Source organism: Bombina bombina, chromosome 4 (assembly GCF_027579735.1).
Source record: "Bombina bombina isolate aBomBom1 chromosome 4, aBomBom1.pri, whole genome shotgun sequence".
In the NCBI taxonomy this organism is placed as follows: domain Eukaryota; kingdom Metazoa; phylum Chordata; class Amphibia; order Anura; family Bombinatoridae; genus Bombina; species Bombina bombina.
This window is the reverse complement of record NC_069502.1, coordinates 794,053,139-794,079,665: the sequence shown is the minus strand read 5'-3', so window position 1 is coordinate 794,079,665 and position 26,527 is coordinate 794,053,139. Positions and strand designations below refer to the sequence as shown.

General features: G+C 40.8%; 1 protein-coding gene across 1 annotated transcript in view; it reads left to right on the top strand.

Moving 5' to 3' along the window:
- Nucleotides 1–26,527, top strand: part of LOC128656996 (gastrula zinc finger protein XlCGF26.1) — a 134,311-nt gene that overhangs the window by 64,625 nt on the left and 43,159 nt on the right. Inside the window, exon 4 of the mRNA XM_053711209.1 lies at nt 2,787–2,891. Coding sequence (XP_053567184.1) covers nt 2,787–2,891 — 105 coding nt within the window. The remainder of the gene's footprint in view (nt 1–2,786; nt 2,892–26,527) is intronic.

The following is a 26,527-nucleotide window of genomic DNA, read 5'->3' as shown; positions in this document are numbered from 1 at the left end:
AGTTTATCAGGTTCCAATCGGACAACATAACTTCAGTGGCTTACATCAATCATCAGGGAGGAACGAGGAGTTCCTTAGCGATGAAGGAGGTATCCAAGATAATTCAGTCTGCGGAGGCTCATTCTTGCTATCTGTTGGCGATCCATATCCCAGGGGTGGACAACTGGGAGGCGGACTTTCTGAGCAGGCAGACATTTCATCCGGGGGAGTGGGAACTCCATCCGGAAGTGTTCTCCGACCTGATTCTCAAGTGGGGTCAGCTGGAGTTGGATCTCATGGCATCTCATCAGAATGCCAAGCTCCCGAGATAAGGGTCAAGGTCCAGGGACCCCCCAGGCGACACTGATAGATGCCCTGGCGGTTCTTTGGACCTTCAGTCTAGCATACCTATTTCCTCTGTTTGCTCTTCTTCCTCTGGTAATTGCTCGAATCAAACAAGAGAGGGCTTTGGTGATTCTCATAGCACCGGCCTGGCCACGCAGGATTTGGTATGCGGATCTAGTGGAGATGGCATCTCTACCACCTTGGAGACTCCTGTTGAGGAAAGACCTTCTGATTCAAGGGCCCTTCCTTCATCCAAATATAGTTTCTCTGAAGCTGACTGCTTGGAGATTGAACGCTTAATTTTATCCAAGCGGCGGTTTCTGATTCGGTCATAGAGACCATGATACAGGCTTGTAAGCCTGTAACTAGAAGGATTTACCATAAAATTTGGTGTAAATATCTCTATTGGTGCGAATCCAAGGGCTACTCATGGAGTAGAGTTAGGATTCCTAGAAGTTTGTCTTTTCTCCAAGAGGGTTTGGAGAAAGGTTTATCGACGAGTTCCCTAAAGGGTCAAATCTCAGCCTTATCTATTTTTTTACACAAACGTCTGGCGGATGTCCCAGATGTGCAATCATTTTGTCAGGCCTGTGTTCAAACCAGTTACTCCTCCATGGAGTCATAATTTAGTTCTCAAAGTTCTTCAAGGGGCTCCGTTTGAGCCTATGCATTCCTTAGATATTAAGTTGTTATCTTGGAAAGTTTTATTTATTGTTGCTATTTCTTCGGCTTGTAGAGTGTCAGAGCTCTCGACATTACAGTATGAATCTCCTTACCTTATTTTCCATTCAGATAAGGTAGTTTTACGTACTAAATTGGGATTTCTTCCTAAGGTTGTTTCTGATCTGAACATTAATCAGGAGATTGTTGTTCCTTCTTTGTGTACTAATCCTTCTCAGAAGAAACAACTTTTGCACAATTTAGACGTGGTCCGTGCTTTAAAGTTTTACCTGCAGGCGATTAGGGACTTTCGTCAGTCTTCTTCTTTGTGATTTTCTCAGGAAAACGTAAGGGACAGAAATCTGTCAGGAATCCCTGAATAACCCTTTACATGTATATATTTTGTTTTAGTAGACAACCCAAAGTATTGATCTAGGCCCATTTTGGTATATTTCATGCCACCATTTCTCCGCCAAATGCGATCAAATAATAAAAAAAATAGTTTACTTTTTCACAAACCTTTTCACAAACTTTAGGTTTCTCACTGAAATTATTTACAAACAGCTTGTGCTATTATGGCACAAATGGTTGTAAGTGCTTCATTGGGATCCCCTTTGTTCAGAAATAGCAGACAAATATGGCTTTGGCGTTGCTTTTTGGTAATTAGAAGGCTGCTAAATGCCGCTGCGCACCACACGTGTATTATGCCCAGCAGTGAAGGGGTTAATTAGGGAGCTTTGTAGGATTAATTTTAGCTTTATTGTAGAGATCAGCCTCCCACCTTAAATATCCCACCCCCTGATCCCTCCCAAACAGCTCTCTTCCCTCCCCACAATTGTCCGCCATCTTAAGTACTGGCAAAAAGTCTGCCAGTACTAAAATAAAAGGGTATTTTTATTTTTTAATTTTAAAATATAAAATAAATTCTGCCGTGTAGGATTCCCCCCCCCCCCAACAGCTCTCTAAGCCTCCCCCCTCGACCTATTGGCCTCCATCTTAGGTACTAACAAATTTGCCTTTTTTTTAAATTAAAAATCGAATCCCCCCTATTTTTTGTAGTGTAGCTCCCCCATAACCTACCCCCTCCCGGATCCCTTTTTCAAAACATTTTCCTACTCCCTTTCCCCTCTCCCTCCTTTGCTTTTTACACTATCGGTAAATGTGATTACCGTGCATGTACACGCACGCTCCCCGGCACCCGCCTCCTCACAGGATCCCGGACAGGATCCTGATGCTGCAACAGCAATGGACCGCCCACCCGCCTCCCTGCTAAGGCTACCACCCACCATCGATCGGCACCACCACTGTCAGATGCAGAGAGGCCCTCTAGGCATCAGTAACTCTGCAAATCTATTTCTGCAGTTCCCTACTCGTGGGGCATGCAGAAATAGTGCAATCTCGCTATTTTGAGCGAGATCGCAGCAGAGAGAATCCCAGGACTGCAGTGACGTACAGGGTATGTCGCTGGTCCTTAAGGGCATAATGACCAACGTCGTACAGGGTACCACGGTCGTTAAGGGTTTAATTGACTTCTATGGGGGAATATGTGAACGAGCGCGTGATATTCTAAATTCGGCTTTTTGATCTTGTCGGGTTTCGTGTCGAGAGAGAAAATAGTTTACCTTCAACTCGTGAAACAAGCGCAAACCGTCAAGCGCAAAAAGTTTACTTCTACCGCAATTAACACTCAAGCAGAAGTGTTAATTTGAGCTCCACTCGTAATCTGACCCACACTGTTTTATGATAAAGTTATAAAAACTCGATCATAAGATATAAAAACTGAATCTGCTTTATTTGTACAGATGAAGATAACATTGATATAGTGAAAACTGAGATAACAGAGGATCTGTATACGTGTGATCAGGTGAAGACTGAGGAGGATGAAGTTCCTATAAATACGGCTACAGGTGATTAGCACATATTAAGTAAAGGGAACATTCTGTGATGGTGACATTTTGTCTCATGTAAATAACAGTTATATTTTCTCCTCATCCCACTCGCTTCGGATATACACTGTGCAGCAATGTGGTTCTTAAAGGGACAGTAAACACCTTGAGATTTTTATATAAAATATATAGTTATGTATAATCAAACAACTTTGCAATATAATTGTATTATTTATTTTGCCCCTAGATCTGAAAATCGAGCAATTTCTAATTCTCAGAACATGAAAAGCACCTACTGACTTATCAAATCTATCACTACTATATATTGTTCACTAATTGTCTTTAACTGATAACAACTGCAGATAATGCATTTTATTCTAACTTTATGACAGTGCCTAGCCTGGTACTCAGCTGATTAAAGCCCAGACTGGCTCCTCAAAATAACGAAAAAAATTAGTGGAGTTTGGCTATTGATAATTTATTGTAGGATTTTAATTTGTCTTAAAAACTCTGTACACATTTTGTTAAAGGGACATAAAACACAATATTTTTATTTTATGATTCAGAGAGAGCATACATTTGTAATCAATTTTCCAATTGACTTCTGTTATCTAATTTACTTTGTTCTTTTGATATTCTTTATTGAAGAAGCAGCAATGGGAGCTAGCTGAACACATTGGTAAGCCAATGACTATAGACAAATATTTACTGCCACCAATCAGCAGCAAGCTTCGAGCTCCTGAGCCTACCTAGGTATCCTTTTCAACAAATGTTACCAAGAGAATGAAACAATTTAGATAATATAAGTAAATTGTATGCCCTATCTGAATCATGAAAGAAAAATTTGAGATTTCATGTCCCTTTAAAGGGACATGTTACTTCTAGTCCCGCCATATATCTACATTTTATTACATATGCAAAGCAGAAAGAAGCAGTCTGCCAGGAACGAACAGCAGCTCAATAGCTTGTTCTATGGCCCGGTTGCCACCTGGGACTAGCTTCTTTTTGTCCAATTATGCTTTTCACAGAGGAAAACTTTCCTGTAGCGTATCAGTCTGATCCCGCCGACATGGTCAATCCAGCCCCAAAATACAAGGCAATTCTCCTCTGAACAAGGAACATGACAACCCCAGACGATCATTTAGACCTTATTTGGGCCTCGTCAGTGAGGTGCAGCCATATCCCTCTAAGCCTATTGGGCAAGGAGACCATATCCCTCTAAGCACATTGGGCAAGGAGGCCATATCCCTCTAAGCACATTGGGCAAGGAGTTTTTACATTTTATTACTGTTTGTTCAGGCTAGACATGTGGCAAAAACAGAAGACACCATTCTGATATACTATAGTGGCTGCAATTTTTATTTTATGTTTCCTAAACAGCAGCCATCAGGCAGAGAACTCAGGGGGTTTGTCATGATCTCCCCTTCCATAAATTGTGATCTCAGCAGATTGTTTACCACAAGTAGTTGCTCCCAGATTACTAACAAACACTGCGGTGCTAACCATTCAGTATCAATGTTCAAAAAAGAGTGCAGAGTAATTTTAACTTAAGTCTGTCATATGATTATGTACTGAGAAGCCTTAACTACCAGGTCTGAGCTCCTTCTTCCTTATATGAGGGTCTCTCAGTGACTGCCTTCTTCCCTATTACCCTGTGATCTACCAGAGAAGAAGTTAATTTTACGGCCTGAGGAGTATTACGCCCGTCGTGGAACATACTACTTTATTTCTAATGACACGGTGAGTCAACGGATCATCAGTAATTACTATTGGGAATATCACTCCTGGCCAGCAGGAGGAGGCAAAGAGCACCTCAGCAAAGCTGTTAAGTTTCACTTCCCTTCCCACAACCCCCAGTCATTCATTTTGCCTGCGTTGCAAGGAGGTGGTAAACTTTAGGTCTGAAAGAAGTTTCTTCAATCAAGAGTTTATTATTTTGAAGCAGAGCAGGTTTGCTCTGTCTTCCTGGGGGTTTAGCCGTAGTCTTTCTCATTCTCTTCAGTAGAGCAGTGGTGGCTTTTAAGCATCTGGGAACTTGTGGGGTATAATCCTCACTGCGCCTCCAAAATTATTGTTGCTGCCCTATCTAGGAAGCCTGAGTAGGATTATTCAGTCTTCCTTTTTTTCCCCCACAGGTCCATGTGAGGGAGGAGGCCCTCTCAAACCAGGTGAGCTGCCCTGCTGCCGGGCAGATGTAAGTATCTCATTTTAATTTCTGGGAACTCAGGAATATATGGCACTTCAACAGTTAAGTGGGACAACCAGTAATCCTATTCAGGGTTAATAGGGTTGAGGTAGGCAGTGGATGCAGGCACTGGGGACTAAAAATCTTTATTGTGGCTCAGTTTTTTTTATTCCTGGTTATTCCGGATTGGTGGTATCAGGAGTGTTTCACATTAAGGAGAACATTACATTGTCAGATCTCTGGTGCGAGATGTCTGTCGCCAGCTTTACAGTAATGGAGGCCGGGTTGCAGTTTGGGTACGCCCACGATGAGGAAGGCAGGCTTTTCTGAGGCGGCAAGATAGTTGTGCGCCTTCCGGTTTCTTTGGGAGTTCCGGATCGGAACATTGCAACTCTGCTGAGATTGCATGTTTGTCTGTGTTTGCGTCTCTGGGAAGTCTGGATCGTATATATAAATCTTTTAATACGGTTGCCGGCAGGACAGGTAGACACCTCAGCAAAGAGTGCTGAGGTGAAGAGGCTGCCTGAGGTTCTATAGTGTGCCGTTGCTGCGGTTAAAAATAAAGAACGTTTAAAATTTAAAGTGACAGTAATGTTTTTTTATCATAAATTTTGAAGTAAAATAAAGCAGTTTTCTTTAATTTGTTGGGTTATTGGGTAAAGATGGACCAAGAGGCCCTGCAAAATGTTACATGTAGCTTGTGTTTTGACTCCAATGTGGAACCACCATTCTCTTTTTGTTCCTCTTGTATTGAAAGAACATTATATTACAGGGATAGACATTTTTATTCAGAGCCACCATTAACTAAGGCAGATGCTGTTCAGCGGTCTCCTGATCAAGATATGCCGCAACTTTCTCCTCAAGTGTTCCAAACATTATCGTCCACGCATGCAGTGCCCTGCGCTTCCTCTCACTCTGGTTGGAGTTACTTTGTATGACATTGCTACTCACATATCCTCTGCTGTAACTGATGCGCTGTCTGATTTTACCATGCTGCAGGGAAAGCGCAAGAGGAAATGTAAGGAATCAGTGAGTAAGGTTTCTGACACAGTCGTGGCTATGTCGAATATTCCCTCTCAAAAGTCTGAGTAGCACCTGAGGGTGAAATCTCAGACTAAGACAGTGTAATTCATTCAGCACCTGAGGGTGAAATCTCAGACTAAGGCAGTGTAATTCATTCTTCTGATGATGAAGTTGTATCCTTCAGGTTTAAGCTGGAACACCTCCGTTTGTTACTTAATGAGGTTTTGGCCACCTTGGATGACTCCAACACGACCGTTGTACGACCGTCGTAGTCCATCCCAAGAAGTCTAGTAAGCTAAACAAATACTTTGATGTACCTTCCGCGGTGGAGGTTTTTCCTGTACCAGACCGGGCTACAGAGATTATTGCTCAAGAATGGGAGAGACCTGGTATCCCTTTTCTCCATCCCCCATTTTTAAGAAGAGGTTTCCTATAGCTGACTCTATCAAGGAGTCTTGGCAGACAGTACCCAAGGTTGATGGGGCAATCTCTACCTTGGCTAAGAGAACCACTATCCCCATAGAGGATAGCTGCTGTTTTAAGGATCCTATGGATAAGAAGTTGGAAGGGTTACTTAAGAAGATGTATGTACACCAGGGTTTACAATGGCAACCTGCAGTGTGTATTGCTACCGCCACCAGCGCTGCAGCATACTGGTTTGATGCGTTGTCTGATTCTATTCAGACAGAAACTCCCCTTGAAGAGATCCAGGATAGGATCAAGGCCCTAAAGTTGGTCAATTCCTTTATTACGGATGCTTCTGTACAAGTTATTAAGTTGGGAGAAAAGATTTCTGTCTTTGCCGTACTGGCCCGCAGCGCTTTATGGTTGAAGTCCTGGTCTGCGGATGTGTCGTCTAAGCTTTTGGCAATTCCTTAGAAGGGTAAGACCTTGTTTGAGCCACGTTTGGCTGAAAATTATTTCAGACATTATGGGAGGAATGGGTCATTACCTCCCTCAGGATAAGAGAAATATGCAGAAAGGACATCAGAGTAATTTTTGTTCCTTTCTAAACTTTAAAGGTAAGCCTTCCTCTCCCTCTTCCAAGCAGGAACAGTCCAAGCCTTCCTGGAAGTCCAATCAGTCTTGGAACAAGGGGAAGCAACCTAAGAAGCCCATTAATGACTCAAAGTCAGCATGAAGGGTCTGCCCCCCGATCCGAGAGCAGATCTTGTGGGGGCAGACTTTCTTCGCTCAGGCCTGGGTTTGGGATGTTCCGGATCCCTGGGCGGTGGACATTGTGTCCCAGGGATACAAACTAGAATTTAAGACCCTTCCTCCCAGGGGAAGGTTCCTGATCTCAAGATTATCTGTAGACCACTGTGTCCGGGACCTGTCCGACCTGGGAGTGATAGTTCCTGTCCCAAGACAGGAACAGGGTCTGGGATTTTACTCCAATCTCTTCATGGTTCCCAAAAAAGAGGTGAACTTTCAGACCGATTTTAGACCACAAGAGTCTAAACAAGTTCTTCAGAGTACCGTCCTTCAAGATGGAAACTATTTGTTCCATTCTCCCCTTGGTTTAAGAGGGTCAATTCATGACAACAGTAGATTTAAAGGATGCGTACCTGCATGTTCCCATCCACAGGGATCATCACAAGTTTCTGAGGTTCGTGTTTCTAGACAAACATTTTCAGTTTGTGGCCCTTCCATTTGGCCTTGCCACAGCTCCCAGAATTTTCTCAAAGGTTCTGGGAGCACTGTTGGCGGTACTCCGGTTACGGGGTATTGCAGTGGCGCCTTATCTGGACGACATTCTCGTTCAGGCGCATCTTTTCAACAAGCAAACTCCCACACGGAGATGTTATATTTTCTGTGCTCTCATGGGTGGAAGGTGAATTTGGGAAAGAGTTCCTTGATTCCAGCTACAAGGGTAGTGTTCTTGAGAACATAATAGATTCCTTATCAATGAAAATATTTCTGACAGAGGTCAGAAAAACAAAGATCTTCAACTCTTGTCTTGCTCTTCAGTCCTCTCCTCGGCCGTCAGTGGCCCAATTTATGAAGGTAATTGGTCTGATGGTAGCTGCCATGGACATCATTCCGTTTACCCGGTTCCATCTCAGACCCCTGCAGTTATGCATGCTCAAACATTGGAACAGGGATTATGCAGATCTGTCTCCGCACTTAGATCTGGATCAGGCGACAAGAGATTCTCTTCCCTGATGGTTGTCTCAGGAAAATCTCTCCCAGGGAACCTGTTTCTGCTGACCTACCTGGGTGATCGTGACCACGGATGCCAGCCTGCTGGGATGGAGAGCAGTATGGTGCTCGCTAAAGGCTCAGGGGATGTGGACTCGGGAGGAGTCTGTTTTCCCCATAAACATCTTAGAGCTGAGGGCAATCTTCAATGCTCTTCTGGCTTGGCCTCATTAGCTTAAGCCAGGTTTATCAAGTTCCAGTCGGGCAACATAACTTCAGTGGCTTACATCAACCATCAGGGAGGAACTCTGAGTTCCTTGGCCATGACAGAGGTAGCCAAGATTATTCAGTGGGCGGAGACCCACAACTGCTGTCTATCTGCGATCCACATTCCAGGAGTGGACAACTGGGAAGTGGATTTTCTGAGCAGACAGACCTTTCACCCGGGGGAGTGGGAACTCCATCCGGAGGTGTTTCCTTCCTAAAGTGGTTTCGGCTAGGAACATTAATCAAGAAATTGTTGTTCCTGCTTTGTATCCTAACCCTTCTTCTCATAAAGATTGTTTGCTGCACAACCTAGATGTGGTGCATGCGTTGAAATACTATTTACAGGCGACTAAGGCTTTTCGCCAGTCTTCCACTTTGTCATTTTCTCTGGAAAACGCAAGGGTCAGAAAGCTACGGCTACTTCTCTTTCCTTGTGGCTGAAGAGTATAATTCGCTTGGCCTATGAAACTGCTGGACAGCAGCCTCCTGAGAGAATCACGTCTCATTCCACGAGGGCTGTTTCCTCTTCCTGGGCATTCAAAAATGAAGCTTCTGTGGAACAGATTTGCAAGGCTGCAACTTGGTCCTCTCTACACACTTTTTCAAACTTCTATAAATTTGATACCTTTTCCTTGGCTGAGGCTTCTTTTGGGAGAAAGGTTCTTCAAGCATGTGGTGCCTTCTGTTTAGGTTCCCTGTCTTGTATTTCCCTTATCTGTGTACTCTAGCTTGAGTATTGATTCCCAGTAGTAATTACTGATGATCCGTGGACTCACCGTGTCATTAGAAAGAAAACAAAATTTATGCTTACCAGATACATTTTATTTATTTGACACAGTGAGTCCACAGCCCGCCCTGTTTATTCAGACAGTCTTTTTGTTTTGTAAACCTCAGGAACCTCTGCACCTTGTGTTACTTCCTTTCTCTCCTTTTCCTTCGTTTGAATGACTGGGGGGTTTGTGGGAAGGGAAGTGATACTTAACAGCTTTGCTATGGTGCTCTTTGCCTTTTCCTGCTGGCCAGGAGTGATATTCCCAATAGTAATTACTGATGATGATTTTTCAGAAACAGGAACTATTACTCCCAAGGAACTAAGGTCCCGAACACAATTCAAGAATGCCTCTCTTTTTTTATCTGGTCTGCAGATAATCTTGAGAGAAGAAACCTGCCCCTGGGAGGAAAAGTCTGGAATTCTATTTTTTAACCCTGAGACACTATGTTCACAGCCCAAGAATCTGGGACATCCCGTAGCTAAGCTGGATAAAACAGAGAATGTTTGCCCCCACTTGATCCGATACCGGACCGGGGTTTACCCCTTCAGCTGCGGGCTTCTTAGATTGCTTCCCCTTGTTCCAAGACTGATTGGGTTTCCATGAAGACTTGGATTGTTCCTGCTTGGAAGAGGGAGAGGAAGACTTTCCCTTGGGGTTACGAAAGGAAAGAAAATTACTTTGACGTCCTTTAGATCTATTCTTCTTGTCTTGTGGTAGAAAAGTCCCTTTTCCACCAGTAATGGCAGATATTATTTCTGCCAAACCAGGGCCAAACAAGGTCTTACCCTTGTAAGGAAGTTCTAAAAGCTTTTTTGGATTTCCTACAAGTGAGTCTAAACCTGAAGAGATTCAGACAGAGCATTGAACCAATAAGATGCCGCACTGGACACCATGGCCATACAAACTGCTGGTTGTCACTGAAGGCCTTGATGAACATACATCTTCTTCAAATAAACCTCCAGCTTTTTGTACGTAGGCTCTTTAAAAAGAGCAGCTATCCTCTTTAGGAATAGTAGTTCTCTTAGCCAGAGTAGAAATAGCCACTTCTACTTTAGGGACCGTGCGCCATGGATCTTTGATTGAGTCAGCAACAGGAAACATCTTTTTAAAAACAGGAGGCAGAGAAAACGATATCCCCGGTCTCTCCCATTCCTGCGCAATAATCTCCGTTGCACGGTCTGAAACAGGAAACACTTCCACAGAGGAAGGAACATCAAAGTACATATTAAGTTTAGAGAAGAGTTTAAACAATGGCACTATCAAGGCAATCCCCACTATTATCTAGTAATAGGTGTGGTTTACAATTTACCACACCACTGGATTATATAATAATATAGGTGGTGTGACGACCAAGGTTAACCAACCCTGTGCCAGTCACTTGTTTGGCACAGAAAGGGTTTGTCAGACCCCTAATACTGTCACTAATATGTCACAATCTAGACACATCAGGCAAGCTTCTAATTTAGTTCAGTGGGTGCAAGGGTTAACAACACTCTAAACTCTGTACTAGACTTAAAAGAAATGCCCAAAACTCCCCTTTAATTCCACCCACACTAAACTAACTATGCTGCCACCACTTATGATTTATTAAAGGGGAAATCCTAAGGAAAAACCCAGCTTTACACATTAACTCTCAGAATACAATTTAGCAGAAAATAACCTGAAATATACAGTTCTAATACTCCAGTCCTTTCAGTAACGTTGTTCAATTATTAGACAAAGTTAGGAGGGTTGGAGTAAGTGCGCTAAAAAAGCTAAAGGTATCAGATATAGTCTGAATCCTTCTTAGTGATTGTTTAATTTAAAATTTTAAAATATATTTATAAGAAATTGATCGATGGTCAGAGGAAAGAAGTGTAATAATAATAATTATATGTGCTGAAATTACTCTATTAATAATTTTAGTTAAAATCTCTGTGTAAAAAATCTCTGTGTGGAAAATCTCTGTTGTAAAAAATGTATAATAATATAACTTAAAAAATATCTCTGTGAAAAAACTCTCTGTGAAAAAATCTCTATGAAAAAATACTAGTGATGAAAAAGCTTATATATGTGAAAATGAATCCCAAAAACTGATAATCAAACTAAATAGTCAGGAAACCAAACGCCAAAATAAAAAATCCAAATATAAAAACGTGATAGTATCAGTGGCAATTCCTAAACATATATGTTAACAAGTTGCATACAATAATTAGCAGGTGCCCATAATCTCTATGAAAGAATCTAAACACATGTATAATTCTAAAACTATTTATTATAAAGATAAAAGAAATTTAAAATTCAACAAGGGGACGTCTCCCCAAATTATACCAACATAACAAATAAATAAAAATACTTAAATGAAACGATCTCTGACAGTGATCAACAAATTACCAGGGACTGTGTATCACAGGAATACAAATGTTACTTTGTTAAAAAACTCTGGTTGTTACTTTTAAGATCCCGGATCAAGTCTTTTACATAAAAGCAAACCAGGTGAATGTAAAAAATGGCTATGCAAGTGCCGTAGTTGATTATGTTTGCAAACAAATTTTATGCCTTGTAGGAATGTTTTTAAACTTCCTTTCTTGATGGTGCAGTTTTTTTTTACTGTTAACTTGTATATTTCAATTCCTTTTTACCTTTGAATTTTAGGAGATCCTCTGGAGCCGATGTCTAACGGTTATCCCCACACTCGGTCAGTACGCCGCATGTGTCTTGGCGTCTGACGTCATCAGTGTATTTTCCGGCTGTCAGAAAAAAGGTTTTGCGGCTGGAGCAGATGTTATATCCAAATGTAGTTTAGGAGATAAATTTGTTATTTGGTCGTTGATATGGTTCCCTGCACCTAGTGCTAATGCACGCAGGGATAGAGCTCAAAATACAAAAAAGGCAAAGTATCAAAAATAACCCGGGTTACTATCAGAAGATGGTGTAGAATTGTTTAGAGTTCAGATGTCATCATCTGTAGGAGCAGCACCGTCACTTAGATCAACGCGTTTCGCTCACCTGGGAGCTTTATCAAGATACAGGTGACTGGCAAAAGGTTTTCTTATATAGGTCACAGGTAGTTCTGATTGGTTCTTTCTTGATGCTTTTTTGTTAAGGTGGAATTCTCAAAGAAGATGATATATTAGGTGAAAAAATCTCTGATTACCCCAAATTTGTCTTTAAAAAAGTTGCCAACCTAAAAACACTTCTAGCCCTGAGTGAACTGAAAAAAACAAAGAAAACTATTTTAAAGCAAAGAGAGCTAACTGGTAAAGAGATTATGGGTTTCTTCCCTTGCTATTCATGTAAGGCCTGTAGTCACAGCAGTAAAGTGAAAAATATTGAAATTAACAGTGCCATAAGACCTCTTACCATTCAAGACACTATAAGATGTACCAATAAAAATATAATCTATGTTCTCAAGTGCTCCTGTAATCTTTTTTATTTTGGAGAAACCACAAGAATGGTGAGAGATCTCATAAGAGAACATATTGGTAATATTAAAAATGGCAAAGATGACACCCACTTATATAAACATTTTAAATTAATTCATAAAGGTAACACTAAACATCTAAGATATTGGGCTGTAAAAAAAGTACATAGACATTGGAGAGGTGGGAATATAGAGAAGAAATTATTAATAAAAGAGGCTGAACTGATCTATAAATATGATACTCTATACCCCAAAGGTCTAAACTCCGAATTAGACTTCTCACCATTCCTTTTTGAATAAAGAAACCGCAACAAATTTAAACTGATGTAACACCTATAATATAAAATAAAGTAAGCTCTCCCCCCTCCTTGGAAGAGATAAGTTAGCCTTTTTACAAAAATAAGATTCACATATAAAAATATGTAGAATATGTAGATATGCTGTATGTGGAAATAGATGTGTAATACCTTGATATTATATTTATAAAGTTTTTATTGGAGGGTTGGTTAAAGCTATAACTGAGTAGGATTTTATATTGCATTTTTAAGGGACTGTAAAATAACTGTGAAGAAAAACTGATAAAATGTATGTAATTATGAAAAAAAGAACAAAGATCCGGAATGAGAATTAATAATTCTCTATTGAAAAAAAAGAAAAAAAGAATTCCACCTTAAGATCCTGGATATATATAAGAAGTATGAACAGATAATACATATAATGCCACCTTAACATAATTTAACAAAGGGGTATTTATGCCTTGTTTGATTTAAAGATTTCCACCTTAAGAATCTGGACACATATAAGGAGTAAGATACCCGTATGGAGATAATACCTGTAATTCCACCTTAACAAAAAAGCATCAAGAAAGAACCAATCAGAACTACCTGTGACCTATATAAGAACACCTTTTGCCAGTCACCTGTATCTTGATAAAGCTCCCTGGTGAGCGAAACGCGTTGATCTAAGTGACTGTGCTGCTCCTACAGATGATGACATCTGAACTCTAAACAATTCTACACCATCTTCTGATAGTAACCCGGGTTATTTTTGCTACTTTGCCTTTTTTGTATTTTGAGCTCTATCCCTGCGTGCATTAGCACTAGGTGCAGGGAACCATATCAACGACCAAATAACAAATTTATCTCCTAAACTACATTTGGATATAACATCTGCTCCAGCCGCAAAACTTTTTTTCTGACAGCCGGAAAATACACTGATGACGTCAGACGCCAAGACACATGCAACGTACTGACCGAGTGTGGGGATAACCATTAGACATCGGCTCCAGAGGATCTCCTAAAATTCAAAGGTAAAAAGGAATTGAAATATACAAGTTAACAGTAAAAATTGACTGCACCATCACGAAAGGAAGTTTAAAAACATTCCTACAAGGCATAAAATTTGTTTGCAAACATAATCAACTACGGCACTTGCATAGCCATTTTTTACATTCACCTGGTTTGCTTTTATGTAAAAGACTTGATCCGGGATCTTAAAAGTAACAACCGGAGTTTTTTAACAAAGTAACATTTGTATTCCTGTGATACACAGTCCCTGGTAATTTGTTAATCACTGACAGAGATCGTTTCATTTAAGTATTTTTATTTATTTGTTATGTTGGTATAATTTGGGGAGACGTCCCCTTGTTGAATTTTAAATTTCTTTTATCTCTATAATAAATAGTTTTAGAATTATACATGTGTTTAGATTCTTTCATAGAGATTATGGGCACCTGCTAATTATTGTATGCAACTTGTTAACATATATGTTTAGGAATTGCCACTGATACTATCACATTTTTATATTTGGATTTTTTATTTTGCCGTTTGGTTTCCTGACTATTTAGTTTGATTATCAGTTTTTGGGATTCATTTTCACATATATAAGCTTTTTCATCACTAGTATTTTTTCATAGAGATTTTTTCACAGAGAGTTTTTTCACAGAGATATTTTTTAAGTTATATTATTATACATTTGTTACAACAGAGATTTTCCACACAGAGATTTTTTAAACAGAGATTTTAACTAAAATTATTAATAGAGTAATTTCAGCACATATAATTATTATTATTACACTTCTTTCCTCTGACCATCGATCAATTTCTTATAAATATATTTTAAATTAAACAATCACTAAGAAGGATTCAGACTATATCTGATACCTTTAGTTTTTTTAGCGCACTTACTCCAACCCTCCTAATTTTAAACTATCTTGAAAAGAACGAAGGATCTTTTCATCTTGTAAGTGGTGTGGTATCCTCCTTATACCAGCGCTCTACTGATATCTCTTAGACTATAATTATTAGACAAAGGCCAAAGCTTAATAAAGGAATTATTTATTATGCCACAAATATTATGCACAATGCAATATTAATAAAAAGTTGTTACAAATACAATTACACACAGCAAACAGGTTAAAATAAATCAAGTTGCCTGACCCCCCCCAAAAAACCCCCCCTCACTTTTATGATCTTCAATAGACTCTAAGACTTTGCCTGAAATTATAGAACCCATTATAATTTCTGCTAGATACATCCATTTTCATCTAGACTCAAAGGCCAATCTCTTAATTACATTGTGAGAATCAATTTGATACCAAATATGACATGGTTGCCATTTTTCCCTTCATTTAATGTCCTAATATGTTTTAAACACATATCTACATTGTACCAATGTCCTTTTATTGACCTCATCAGGATAATGAGGCACTGTTTTGTATCATACCCTCTGCTGACAGTTTGACTGGATTTATGACTCAATGCATACACAATAACATTTGGTGGAATGGGCCTTACAAACTATTTATGAGGGGTTCTGGCACATCAAATAGAAATCATGTGCTTACTTAACACAGCACACAGTTCTTAAAAAAAACCCCCAATTGTTTTTAGTTCACAAACTAAACAGAATTAACCCCTTAGCAGCTAAATCCTGAGGTATTCGTGACAGGTGGGTTGGTGCTTGTACATGAAATTATGAACTAAGCAAGGATGATGTGGAAGTATAGAAACTATCCACAGGACAGCATGCACATCTAGCACTCTATGCCCAGACTCGGGGGTGGTACTATTTTGGGATTTTAAAATGTAACTTTCTCCAACATAGGTGTGTCCGGTCCACGGCGTCATCCTTACTTGTGGGATATTCTCTTCCCCAACAGGAAATGGCAAGAGCCCAGCAAAGCTGGTCACATGATCCCTCCTAGGCTCCGCCTACCCCAGTCATTCTCTTTGCCGTTGTACAGGCAACATCTCCACGGAGATGGCTTAGAGTTTTTTAGTGTTTAACTGTAGTTTTTATTATTCAATCAAGAGTTTGTTATTTTGAAATAGTGCTGGTATGTACTATTTACTCAGAAACAGAAAAGAGATGAAGATTTCTGTTTGTATGAGGAAAATGATTTTAGCAACCGTAACTAAAATCCATGGCTGTTCCACACAGGACTGTTGAGAGCAATTAACTTCAGTTGGGGGAACAGTGTGCAGTCTCTTGCTGCTTGAGGTATGACACATTCTAACAAGACGATGTAATTGCTGGAAGCTGTCATTTTCCCTATGGGATCCGGTAAGCCATGTTTATTACGATCATAAATAAGGGCTTCACAAGGGCTTATTAAGACTGTAGACTGTTTCTGGGCTAAATCGATTCATTATTAACACATATTTAGCCTTGAGGAATCATTTTATCTGGGTATTTTTGATATAATAATATCGGCAGGCACTGTATTAGACACCTTATTCCTTAGGGGCTTTCCCAAAGCTTAAGCAGAGCCCTCATTTTCGCGCCGGTGTGGGCGCACTTGTTTTTGAGAGGCATGGCATGCAGTCGCATGTGAGAGGAGCTCTGATACTTAGAAAAGACTTTCTGAAGGCGTCATTTGGTATCGTATTCCCCTTTGGGCTTGGTTGGGTCTCAGCAAAGCAGATACCAGGGACTGTAAAGGGGTTAAAGTTTTAAAACGGCTCCGGTTCCGTTATTTTAAGGGTTAAAGCTTCCAAATTTGGTGTGCAATACTTTTAAGGCTTTAAGACACTGTGGTGAAAATTTGGTGAATTTTGAACAATTCCTTCATGTTTTTTTCGCAATTGCAGTAATAAAGTGTGTTCAGTTTAAAATTTAAAGTGACAGTAACGGTTTTATTTTTAAAACGTTTTTGTACTTTGTTATCAAGTTTATGCCTGTTTAACATGTCTGAACTACCAGATAGACTGTGTTCTGAATGTGGGGAAGCCAGAATTCCTATTCATTTAAATAAATGTGATTTATGTGATAATGGACAATGATGCCCAAGATGATTCCTCAAGTGAGGGGAGTAAGCATGGTACTGCATCATTCCCTCCTTCGTCTACACGAGTCTTGCCCACTCAGGAGGCCCCTAGTACATCTAGCGCGCCAATACTCCTTACTATGCAACAATTAACGGCTGTAATGGATAATTCTGTCAAAAACATTTTTAGCCAAAATGAACCCTTGTCAGCGTAAGCGTGGCTGCTCTGTTTTAGATACTGAAGAGCATGACGACGCTGATATTAATATCTCTGAAGGGCCCCTAACCCAGTCTGATGGGGCCAGGGAGGTTTTGTCTGAGGGAGAAATTACTGATTCAGGGAACATTTCTCAACAGGCTGAACCTGATGTGATTGCATTTAAATTTAAGTTGGAACATCTCCGCATTCTGCTTAAGGAGGTATTATCCACTCTGGATGATTGTGAAAAGTTGGTCATCCCCAGAGAAACTATGTAAAATGGACAAGTTCCTAGAGGTAGCCGGGGCTCCCAGAAGCTTTTCCTATACCCAAGCGGGTGGCGGACATTGTTAATAAAGAATGGGAAAGAATATTTCGTCCCTCCCCCCATATTTAAAAAATTGTTTCCTATGGTCGACCCCAGAAAGGACTTATGGCAGACAGTCCCCAAGGTCGAGGGAGCGGTTTCCACTTTAAACAAACGCACCACTATACCCATAGAGGATAGTTGTGCTTTCAAAAGATCCTATGGATAAAAAATTAGAAGGTTTGCTTAAAAGATGTTTGTTCAGCAGGGTTACCTTCTACAACCAATTTCATGCATTGTCCCTGTCGCTCACAGCCGCATGTTTCTGGTTCGATGAGCTGATAAAGACGCTCGATAGTGATTCTCCTCCTTATGAGGAGATTATGGACAGAATCAATGCTCTCAAATTGGCTAATTCTTTCACCCTAGACGCCACTTTGCAATTGGCTAGGTTAGCGGCTAAGAATTCTGGGTTTGCTATTGTGGCGCGCAGAGCGCTTTGGTTGAAATCTTGGTCGGCTGATGCGTCTTCCAAGAACAAGCTACTAAACATTCCTTTCAAGGGGAAAACGCTGTTTGGCCCTGACTTGAAAGAGATTATCTCTGATATCACTGGGGGTAAGGGCCACGCCCTTCCTCAGGATCGGCCTTTCAAGGCAAAAAATAGACCTAATTTTCGTCCCTTTCGTAAAAACGGACCAGCCCAAAGTGCTACGTCCTCTAAGCAAGAGGGTAATACTTCTCAAGCCAAGCCAGCTTGGAGACCAATGCAAGGCTGGAACAAGGGAAAGCAGGCCAAGAAAACCTGCCACTGCTACCAAGACAGCATGAAATGTTGGCCCCCGATCCGGGACCGGATCTGGTGGGGGGCAGACTCTCTCTCTTCGCTCAGGCTTGGGCAAGAGATGTTCTGGATCCTTGGGCGCTAGAAATAGTCTCCCAAGGTTATCTTCTGGAATTCAAGGGACTTCCCCAAGGGGGAGGTTCCCACAGGTCCTCAGTTGTCTTCAGACCACATAAAAAGACAGGCGTTCTTACATTGTGTAAGAAGACCTGTTAAAAATGGGAGTGATTCATCCAGTTCCATTAAGAGAACAAGGGATGGGGTTCTACTCCAATCTGTTCATAGTTCCCAAAAAAGAGGGAACGTTCAGACCAATCTTAGATCTCAAGATCTTAAACAAGTTTCTCAAGGTTCCATCGTTCAAGATGGAAACCATTCGAACTATTCTTCCTTCCATCCAGGAAGGTCAATTCATGACCACGGTGGATTTAAAGGATGCGTATCTACATATTCCTATCCACAAGGAACATCATCGGTTCCTAAGGTTCGCATTCCTGGACAAACATTACAGTTCGTGGCGCTTCCTTTCGGATTAGCCACTGCTCCAAGGATTTTCACAAAGGTACTAGGGTCCCTTCTAGCTGTGCTACGACCAAGGGGCGTTGCGGTAGTACCTTACTTGGACGACATTCTGATTCAAAGCGTCGTCCCTTCCTCAAGCAAAGGCTCACACGGACATCGTCCTGGCCTTTCTCAGATCTCACGGATGGAAAGTGAACGTGGAAAAGAGTTCTCTATCCCCGTCAACAAGGGTTCCCTTCTTGGGAACAATTATAGACCTCCTTAGAAATGAGGATTTTTCTGACAGAGGTCAGAAAAACAAAACTTCTAGACTCTTGTCGGATACTTCATTCCGTTCCTCTTCCTTCCATAGCTCAGTGCATGGAAGTGATCGGGTTGATGGTAGCGGCAATGGACATAGTTCCTTTTGCGCGCATTCATCTAAGACCATTACACCTGTGCATGCTCAGTCAGTGGAATGGGGACTATACAGACTTGTCTCCGAAGATACAAGTAAATCAGAGGACCAGAGACTCACTCCGTTGGTGGCTGTCCCTGGACAACCTGTCACAAGGGATGACATTCCGCAGACCAGAGTGGGTCATTGTCACGACCGACGCCAGTCTGATGGGCTGGGGCGCGGTCTGGGGATCCCTGAAAGCTCAGGGTCTTTGGTCTCGGGAAGAATCTCTTCTACCGATAAATATTCTGGAACTGAGAGCGATATTCAATGCTCTCAAGGCTTGGCCTCAGCTAGCGAGGACCAAGTTCATACGGTTTCAATCAGACAACATGACAACTGTTGCGTACATCAACCATCAGGGGGGAACAAGGAGTTCCCTAGCGATGGAAGAAGTGACCAAAATCATTCGATGGGCGGAGTCTCACTCCTGCCACCTGTCTGCTATCCACATCCCAGGAGTGGAAAATTGGGAAGCGGATTTTCTGAGTCGTCAGACATTGCATCGGGGGAGTGGGAACTCCATCCGGAAATCTTTGCCCAAGTCACTCACCTGTGGGGCATTTCCAGACATGGATCTGATGCCTCTCGTCAGAACTTCAAAGTTCCTTGCTACGGGGCCAGATCCAGGATCCCAAGGCGGCTCTAGTGGATGCACTAGTAGCACCTTGGACCTTCAAACTAGCTTATGTGTTCCCGCCATTTCCTCTCATCCCCAGGCTGGTAGCCAGGATCAATCAGGAGAGGGCGTCGGTGATCTTGATAGCTCCTGCGTGGCCACGCAGGACTTGGTATGCAGATCTGGTGAATATGTCATCGGCTCCACCTTGGAAGCTACCTTTGAGACGAGACCTTCTTGTTCAGGGTCCGTTCGAACATCCGAATCTGGTTTCACTCCAGCTGACTGCTTGGAGATTGAACGCTTGATTTTATCGAAGCGAGGGATTCTCAGATTCTGTTATCGATACTCTTGTTCAGGCCAGAAAGCCTGTAACTAGAAAGATTTACCACAAAATTTGGAAAAAATATATCTGTTGGTGTGAATCTAAAGGATTCCCTTGGGACAAGGTTAAGATTCCTAGGATTCTATCCTTCCTTCAAGAAGGATTGGAAAAAGGATTATCTGCAAGTTCCCTGAAGGGACAGATTTCTGCCTTGTCGGTGTTACTTCACAAAAAGCTGGCAGCTGTGCCAGATGTTCAAGCCTTTGTTCAGGCTCTGGTTAGAATCAAGCCTGTTTACAAACCTTTGACTCCTCCTTGGAGTCTCAATTTAGTTCTTTCAGTTCTTCAGGGGGTTCCGTTTGAACCCTTACATTCCGTTGATATTAAGTTATTATCTTGGAAAGTTTGTTTTTAGTTGCAATTTCTTCTGCTAGAAGAGTTTTCAGAATTATCTGCTCTGCAGTGTTCTCCTCCTTATCTGGTGTTCCATGCAGATAAGGTGGTTTTACGTACTAAACCTGGTTTTCTTCCAAAGTTGTTTCTAACAAAAACATTAACCAGGAGATTATCGTACCTTCTCTGTGTCCGAAACCAGTTTCAAAGAAGGAACGTTTGTTGCACAATTTGGATGTTGTTCGCGCTCTAAAAATTCTATTTAGATGCTACAAAGGATTTTAGACAAACATCTTCCTTGTTTGTTGTTTATTCAGGTAAAAGGAGAGGTCAAAAAGCAACTTCTACCTCTCTCTCTTTTTGGATTAAAAGCATCATCAGATTGGCTTACGAGACTGCCGGACGGCAGCCCTCCCGAAAGAATCACAGCTCATTCCACTAGGGCTGTGGCTTCACATGGGCCTTCAAGAACGAGGCTTCTGTTGATCAGATATGTAGGGCAGCGACTTGGTCTTCACTGCACACTTTTACCAAATTTTACAAGTTTGATACTTTTGCTTCTTCTGAGGCTATTTTTGGGAGGAAAGGTTTTGCAAGCCGTGGTGCCTTCCATTTAGGTGACCTGATTTGCTCCCTCCCTTCATCCGTGTCCTAAAGCTTTGGTATTGGTTCCCACAAGTAAGGATGACGCCGTGGACCGGACACACCTATGTTGGAGAAAACAGAATTTATGTTTACCTGATAATTTCTTTCTCCAACGGTGTGTCCGGTCCACGGCCCGCCCTGGTTTTTTAATCAGGTCTGATAATTTATTTTCTTTAACTACAGTCACCTCGGTACCATATGGTTTCTCCTATGCAAATATTCCTCCTTAACGTCGGTCGAATGACTGGGGTAGGCGGAGCCTAGGAGGGATCATGTGACCAGCTTTGCTGGGCTCTTTGCCATTTCCTGTTGGGGAAGAGAATATCCCACAAGTAAGGATGACGCCGTGGACCGGACACACCGTTGGAGAAAGAAATTTATCAGGTAAACATAAATTCTGTTTTTATTAAATACTAGTTAAAATATGTACAAATACAAACAAAACACACTGTGGATTAAAATAAACAAAGTATGCTAAGTCCTGTCAGTAAGAATCAAGTGTTGACACCACATAGAAATAAATGCCTATAGTATTCGAATAATAGGTGTCATACTATATCGTAGTATATTAAAATGTATGATGTCTCTAAGCAGAGAGGTAGATTGGCAAGGTGATGCTAATCTCCTGTTTGTTAAAGGGACAGTCTAGGCCAAAATAAACTTTCATGATTCAGATAGGGCATGCCATTTTAAACAATTTTCCAATTTACTTTTATCACCAATTTTGCTTTGTTAACTTGGTATTCTTAGTTGAAAGCTTAACCTAAGAGGTTCATATGCTAATTTCTTAGACCTTGAAGGCCACCTCTTTTCAGAATGCATTTTAACAGTTTTTCACCACTAGAGGGTGTTAGTTCATGTATTTCATATAGATAACACTGTGCTCGTGCACGTGAGGTTATCTGGGAGCAGGCACTGATTGGCTAAACTGCAAGTCTGTCAAAAGAACTAAAATAAAGGGGCAGTTTGCAGAGGCTTAGATACAAGATAATCACAGAGGTTAAAAGTGTATTAATATAACTGTGTTGGTTATGCAAAACTGGGGAATGGGTAATAAAGGGATTATCTATATTTTAAAACAATACAAATTCTGGTGTAGACTGTCCCTTTAAGTATAATAGGCTGTTAGCGGGATCCCTGAATAAATATTCCTGTATGTGTTATTCAGATATATGGTCCATAATCATAAACAGTGAGATCTCTCTAATATGGTATGATCTCTGTTTCCAGTGGATGGGATCACTTGCGCTTGCGTATGTTGGGTTTAAACACTGGACATGAATTCAATAGCTTGCGTAAGTTGGGTCTCAACACTAGACACAAATTTAATAGTATGTGTATAAGGATTGTATAAGGATGCTCACTGTCTGGTAATACCTATCCAGATAGATCATGTATATATTTAGGTTTCCTACTGAGATAAATACATCATATGCATCAGATCAAATTGTACTGTATCTAGCTGAACCAAAGTATTACACGGTATAGACTGTTAGACCACTGTTTTCGGATTTATATTATTGCATATACTCATGCTCGTGTCATCAGGTTGTTGGATGAATTCAAAATGTCTGTTTACATACATAATGGGATTACTACTGACTGATATAACAGAAACATTACTTGGTTATATAGTGTGTTTGGGTGGGTCTACAGTCTCGGTAGCTTGTTGTAGGCGTCCTGCATACCTATTAAGTGTTTATTTTGATTGTAACGTTAAGTTAGTTATACTCGGGTACCAAAAACAAGCTTTCCTAGGAAGTACCGTTAATTCCATGATAGTATCTCATGATACATAAAACATTTTTTATTTTATTTTATTGATACTTTGTATTGTGTCAATGCTTATGTTATTGTGGGAGAGTACCCCCTTGACAGCGTGTTATAAAACTGTTGTATTTGGGTCTGTCCTTATTAGACTTATATAGGCGTCCGATTTTCTAGGAGCTCATTGCACCAATTGTATATTGGTTTCTTTCATGTAATTGGCAAGAGTCCATGAGCTAGTGACGTATGGGATATACAATCCTACCAGGAGGGGCAAAGTTTCCCAAACCTCAAAATGCCTATAAATACACCCCTCACCACACCCACAATTCAGTTTTTACAAACTTTGCCTCCTATGGAGGTGGTGAAGTAAGTTTTTGTGCTAAAATTTCTACGTTGATATGCGCTTCTCAGCATTTTTGAAGCCAGATTCCTCTCAGAGTGCATGCAGTGAATGTCAGAGGGATGTGAAGGGAGTATCGCCTATTGAATTCATTGGTTTTCCTCACGGGGAACTATTTCATATTTTCTGTTATCGGTCATAGAGATTCATCTCCTACCTCCCTTTTCAGATCGACGATATTACTCTCATATTTCATTACCTCTACTGATAACCGTTTCAGTACTGGTTTGGCTATCTGCTATATGTGGATGGGTGTCTTTTGGTAAGTATGTTTTCATTACTTAAGACACTCTCAGCTATGGTTTGGCACTTTATGTATTTATATAAAGTTCTAAATATATGTATTGTACTTATATTTGCCATAATTCAGGTTTTTCAGTATATTTCCTTTTTGCAGACTGTCAGTTTCATTTCTAGAAATGCTTTTTTATGAAAATGTATTTCTTACCTGGGTATAGTCTCTTTTTCAAATTGACTGTCTTTTTAATTCGCGGGCAGAATTAGGCTCGCAAGGGCGCAAAATGCCAAAGTTTATTGCGTCATTCTTGGCGCAAAGTTACGTTCGTTGACGCAAATCCGTCTTTTCCGGCGTCTTCGTTGACGCCGAGTCCTTCACAAGGTTGCATCATCTATGACGCAAGTGTGTCGTTTTTAGATTTTTTGGCGCCAAAAAATATTTTTCTGTTTGTTGTGCGTCATACTTGGCGCCAAATATTTTCATTATTTAAGCCCCCATTCCTATTTGCCTCTTGCCTTTTTCTATGTCAGAGGACTGTGCTGTTTGCATTTTTTCCCATTCCTGAACTGCCATATAAGGAAATTGATAATTTTGCTTTATATGTTGTTTTTTTCTCTTACATTTGCAAGATGTCTCAATCTGATCCTGTCTCAGAATTCACTGTTGGATTCCTGCTTCATGATAACAGTTCGACCAAAGCTAAGTGCATTTGTTGTAAACTTGTGGAGATTATACCTCCCAGCTGTGGTTTGTAATAGTTGTCATGATAAACTTTTACATGCAGAAAATGTATCCATCAGTAGTAGTTCATTACCTGTTGCTGTTCCCTCAACATCTAATGCACAAGATATAGCTGTAAATTTAAAATAATTTATTTCTGATTCTAATCAGAAGGCTTTGTCTGCCATTCCGCCTTCCAATAAATGTAAAAGGTCTTTTAAAACTTCTAATAGAGTTGATGAAATTTCAAATGACCGGCAACATACTGATTTATCTTTCTCTGATGAGGATATATCTGATTCAGAAGATCCTGCCTCAGATATTGACACTGACAAATCCTCTTATTTATTTAAAATGGAGTATATTCGTTCTTTATTAAAAGAAGTGTTGATTACATTGGATATGGAGGAAACTAGTCCTCTTGATATTAAAACTAGTAAACGTTTAAATTCTGTTTATAAACCTCCTGGGGTTATTCCAGAGGTTTTTCCAGTTCCTGATGCTATTTCTGATATGATTTCTAAAGAATGGAATAGACCTGGTACTTCTTTTATTCCTTCTTCAAGGTTTAAAAAATTATCTGCCATCTCTCTTAGCTCCTGGTCGGACCATGATTTAGTCACAGCTGACTTATATCCCTCAGACAAACCATTACCCAGAACTAATTGGTGCCTTCCCCTGCACGTCTTTGCGGACATCCCATTTCGGGAAGAACTGAGACGAGACCTGGCAGACAGACTTCTGACGACATTCTTTGGGGCGCTATTAAAGCGACGGTTAGGGGTCTTATTATCCACAAACAGTCACTTGAGAAAGCTGGCTGGCCTAACACTAGCGCAGACGCACACTAAACTTCAGATCTTAGAATCTAGTAACCGGGCCTCTATCTCCGTAGAAACGGCAGAACAAATCTCGAATGTCTGGGATCATATTAACCGACTAGAATTAATCTGCACCCAGCAAAACCTCTCCAAACTAAAGCAACTCTTCTACCATAAGGGAAACAGAGCTGACACCATGCTGGCCAACAAATTACGACACAAACACAGTACTTATCGCATACCTCAAATTCACCACAATAACAAATTGTATAAAAAAACATCCCAGATAGGAGAAAGCTTTGCTGACTTCTATTCCAAACTATATAATATAGAATAAATTGAATTCAAGAATTTTTCAGAGACATAATCAGTGCAAACACCATAAAAATAAATAGTTCTATGGTGAAATCAACTCCACTCAATAGTCCCACTTCAGCGGATATCACCAGGTCATAACTTATCACAATATTCCAAGTAATATGTAGCAAAAGGACTTACCACACTGAAGAAATCTCAAGATTATAGAGGAAAGTCACTTGCAAGCTGCAAGCTCCATGTCACTGCAGCTTAGCATTCTCCTTCAGTTACAAAACAAGTGTTTACCAGAAATACTTGCAGAGTGTAGCCTCTTTGATTCACCGGATAGTAACACAAGTGAAAGCTGCATATGACACTGAAACTGCTAGGGCTCTCCAAACCCTTGTTCTCAAAATGTGTATAAACAAAACAGGATATTGAAATTCCAGTGAAAGAAAGTTAGCTGTGGTGTCTTATCTGTTTGCTGTGCCTGTCCAGCTATTTTAATGCAAGTATGGAATAAAATGTACTTTTAACTTTATAATCTCTCCCTGCCTTTCTGTCACTGGAATTGTAATATCTTGTTTTGTTTATATAATATAGAAACCATGGAAGACCCAACATCTACCCCTACCCAAGATATTAGGCTATACCTGTCCACCCTGAATCTTCCTACACTCACAGTAGAGCAGCAAGACACACTCATATCACCGCTTTCACTGCTGGAAGTCAAACAAACAATTACATGCCTGAAACCTTTCAAGGCCCCCGGGCCAGATGGATTCCCCGCCCAATTCTATAAAATATACACTCACGAACTCGCCCCATGCCTGCTAAGGTTTTTTGACCTGGCGAGCAAAGAGGGCACTCTCAGAGGAGAGCTCCTAGAGGCTGCCATTGTCACGATACCCAAGCCGGACAAAGACCTCTCCCTCTGCTCCATTTACAGACCGATCTCCCTGATCAATGTCAATATTAAAATTTACTCTAAAATACTGGCAAACCGAATAAGCAAGCTACTGCCAGACTTAATTGGCCCTGACCAGGTGGGATTCATA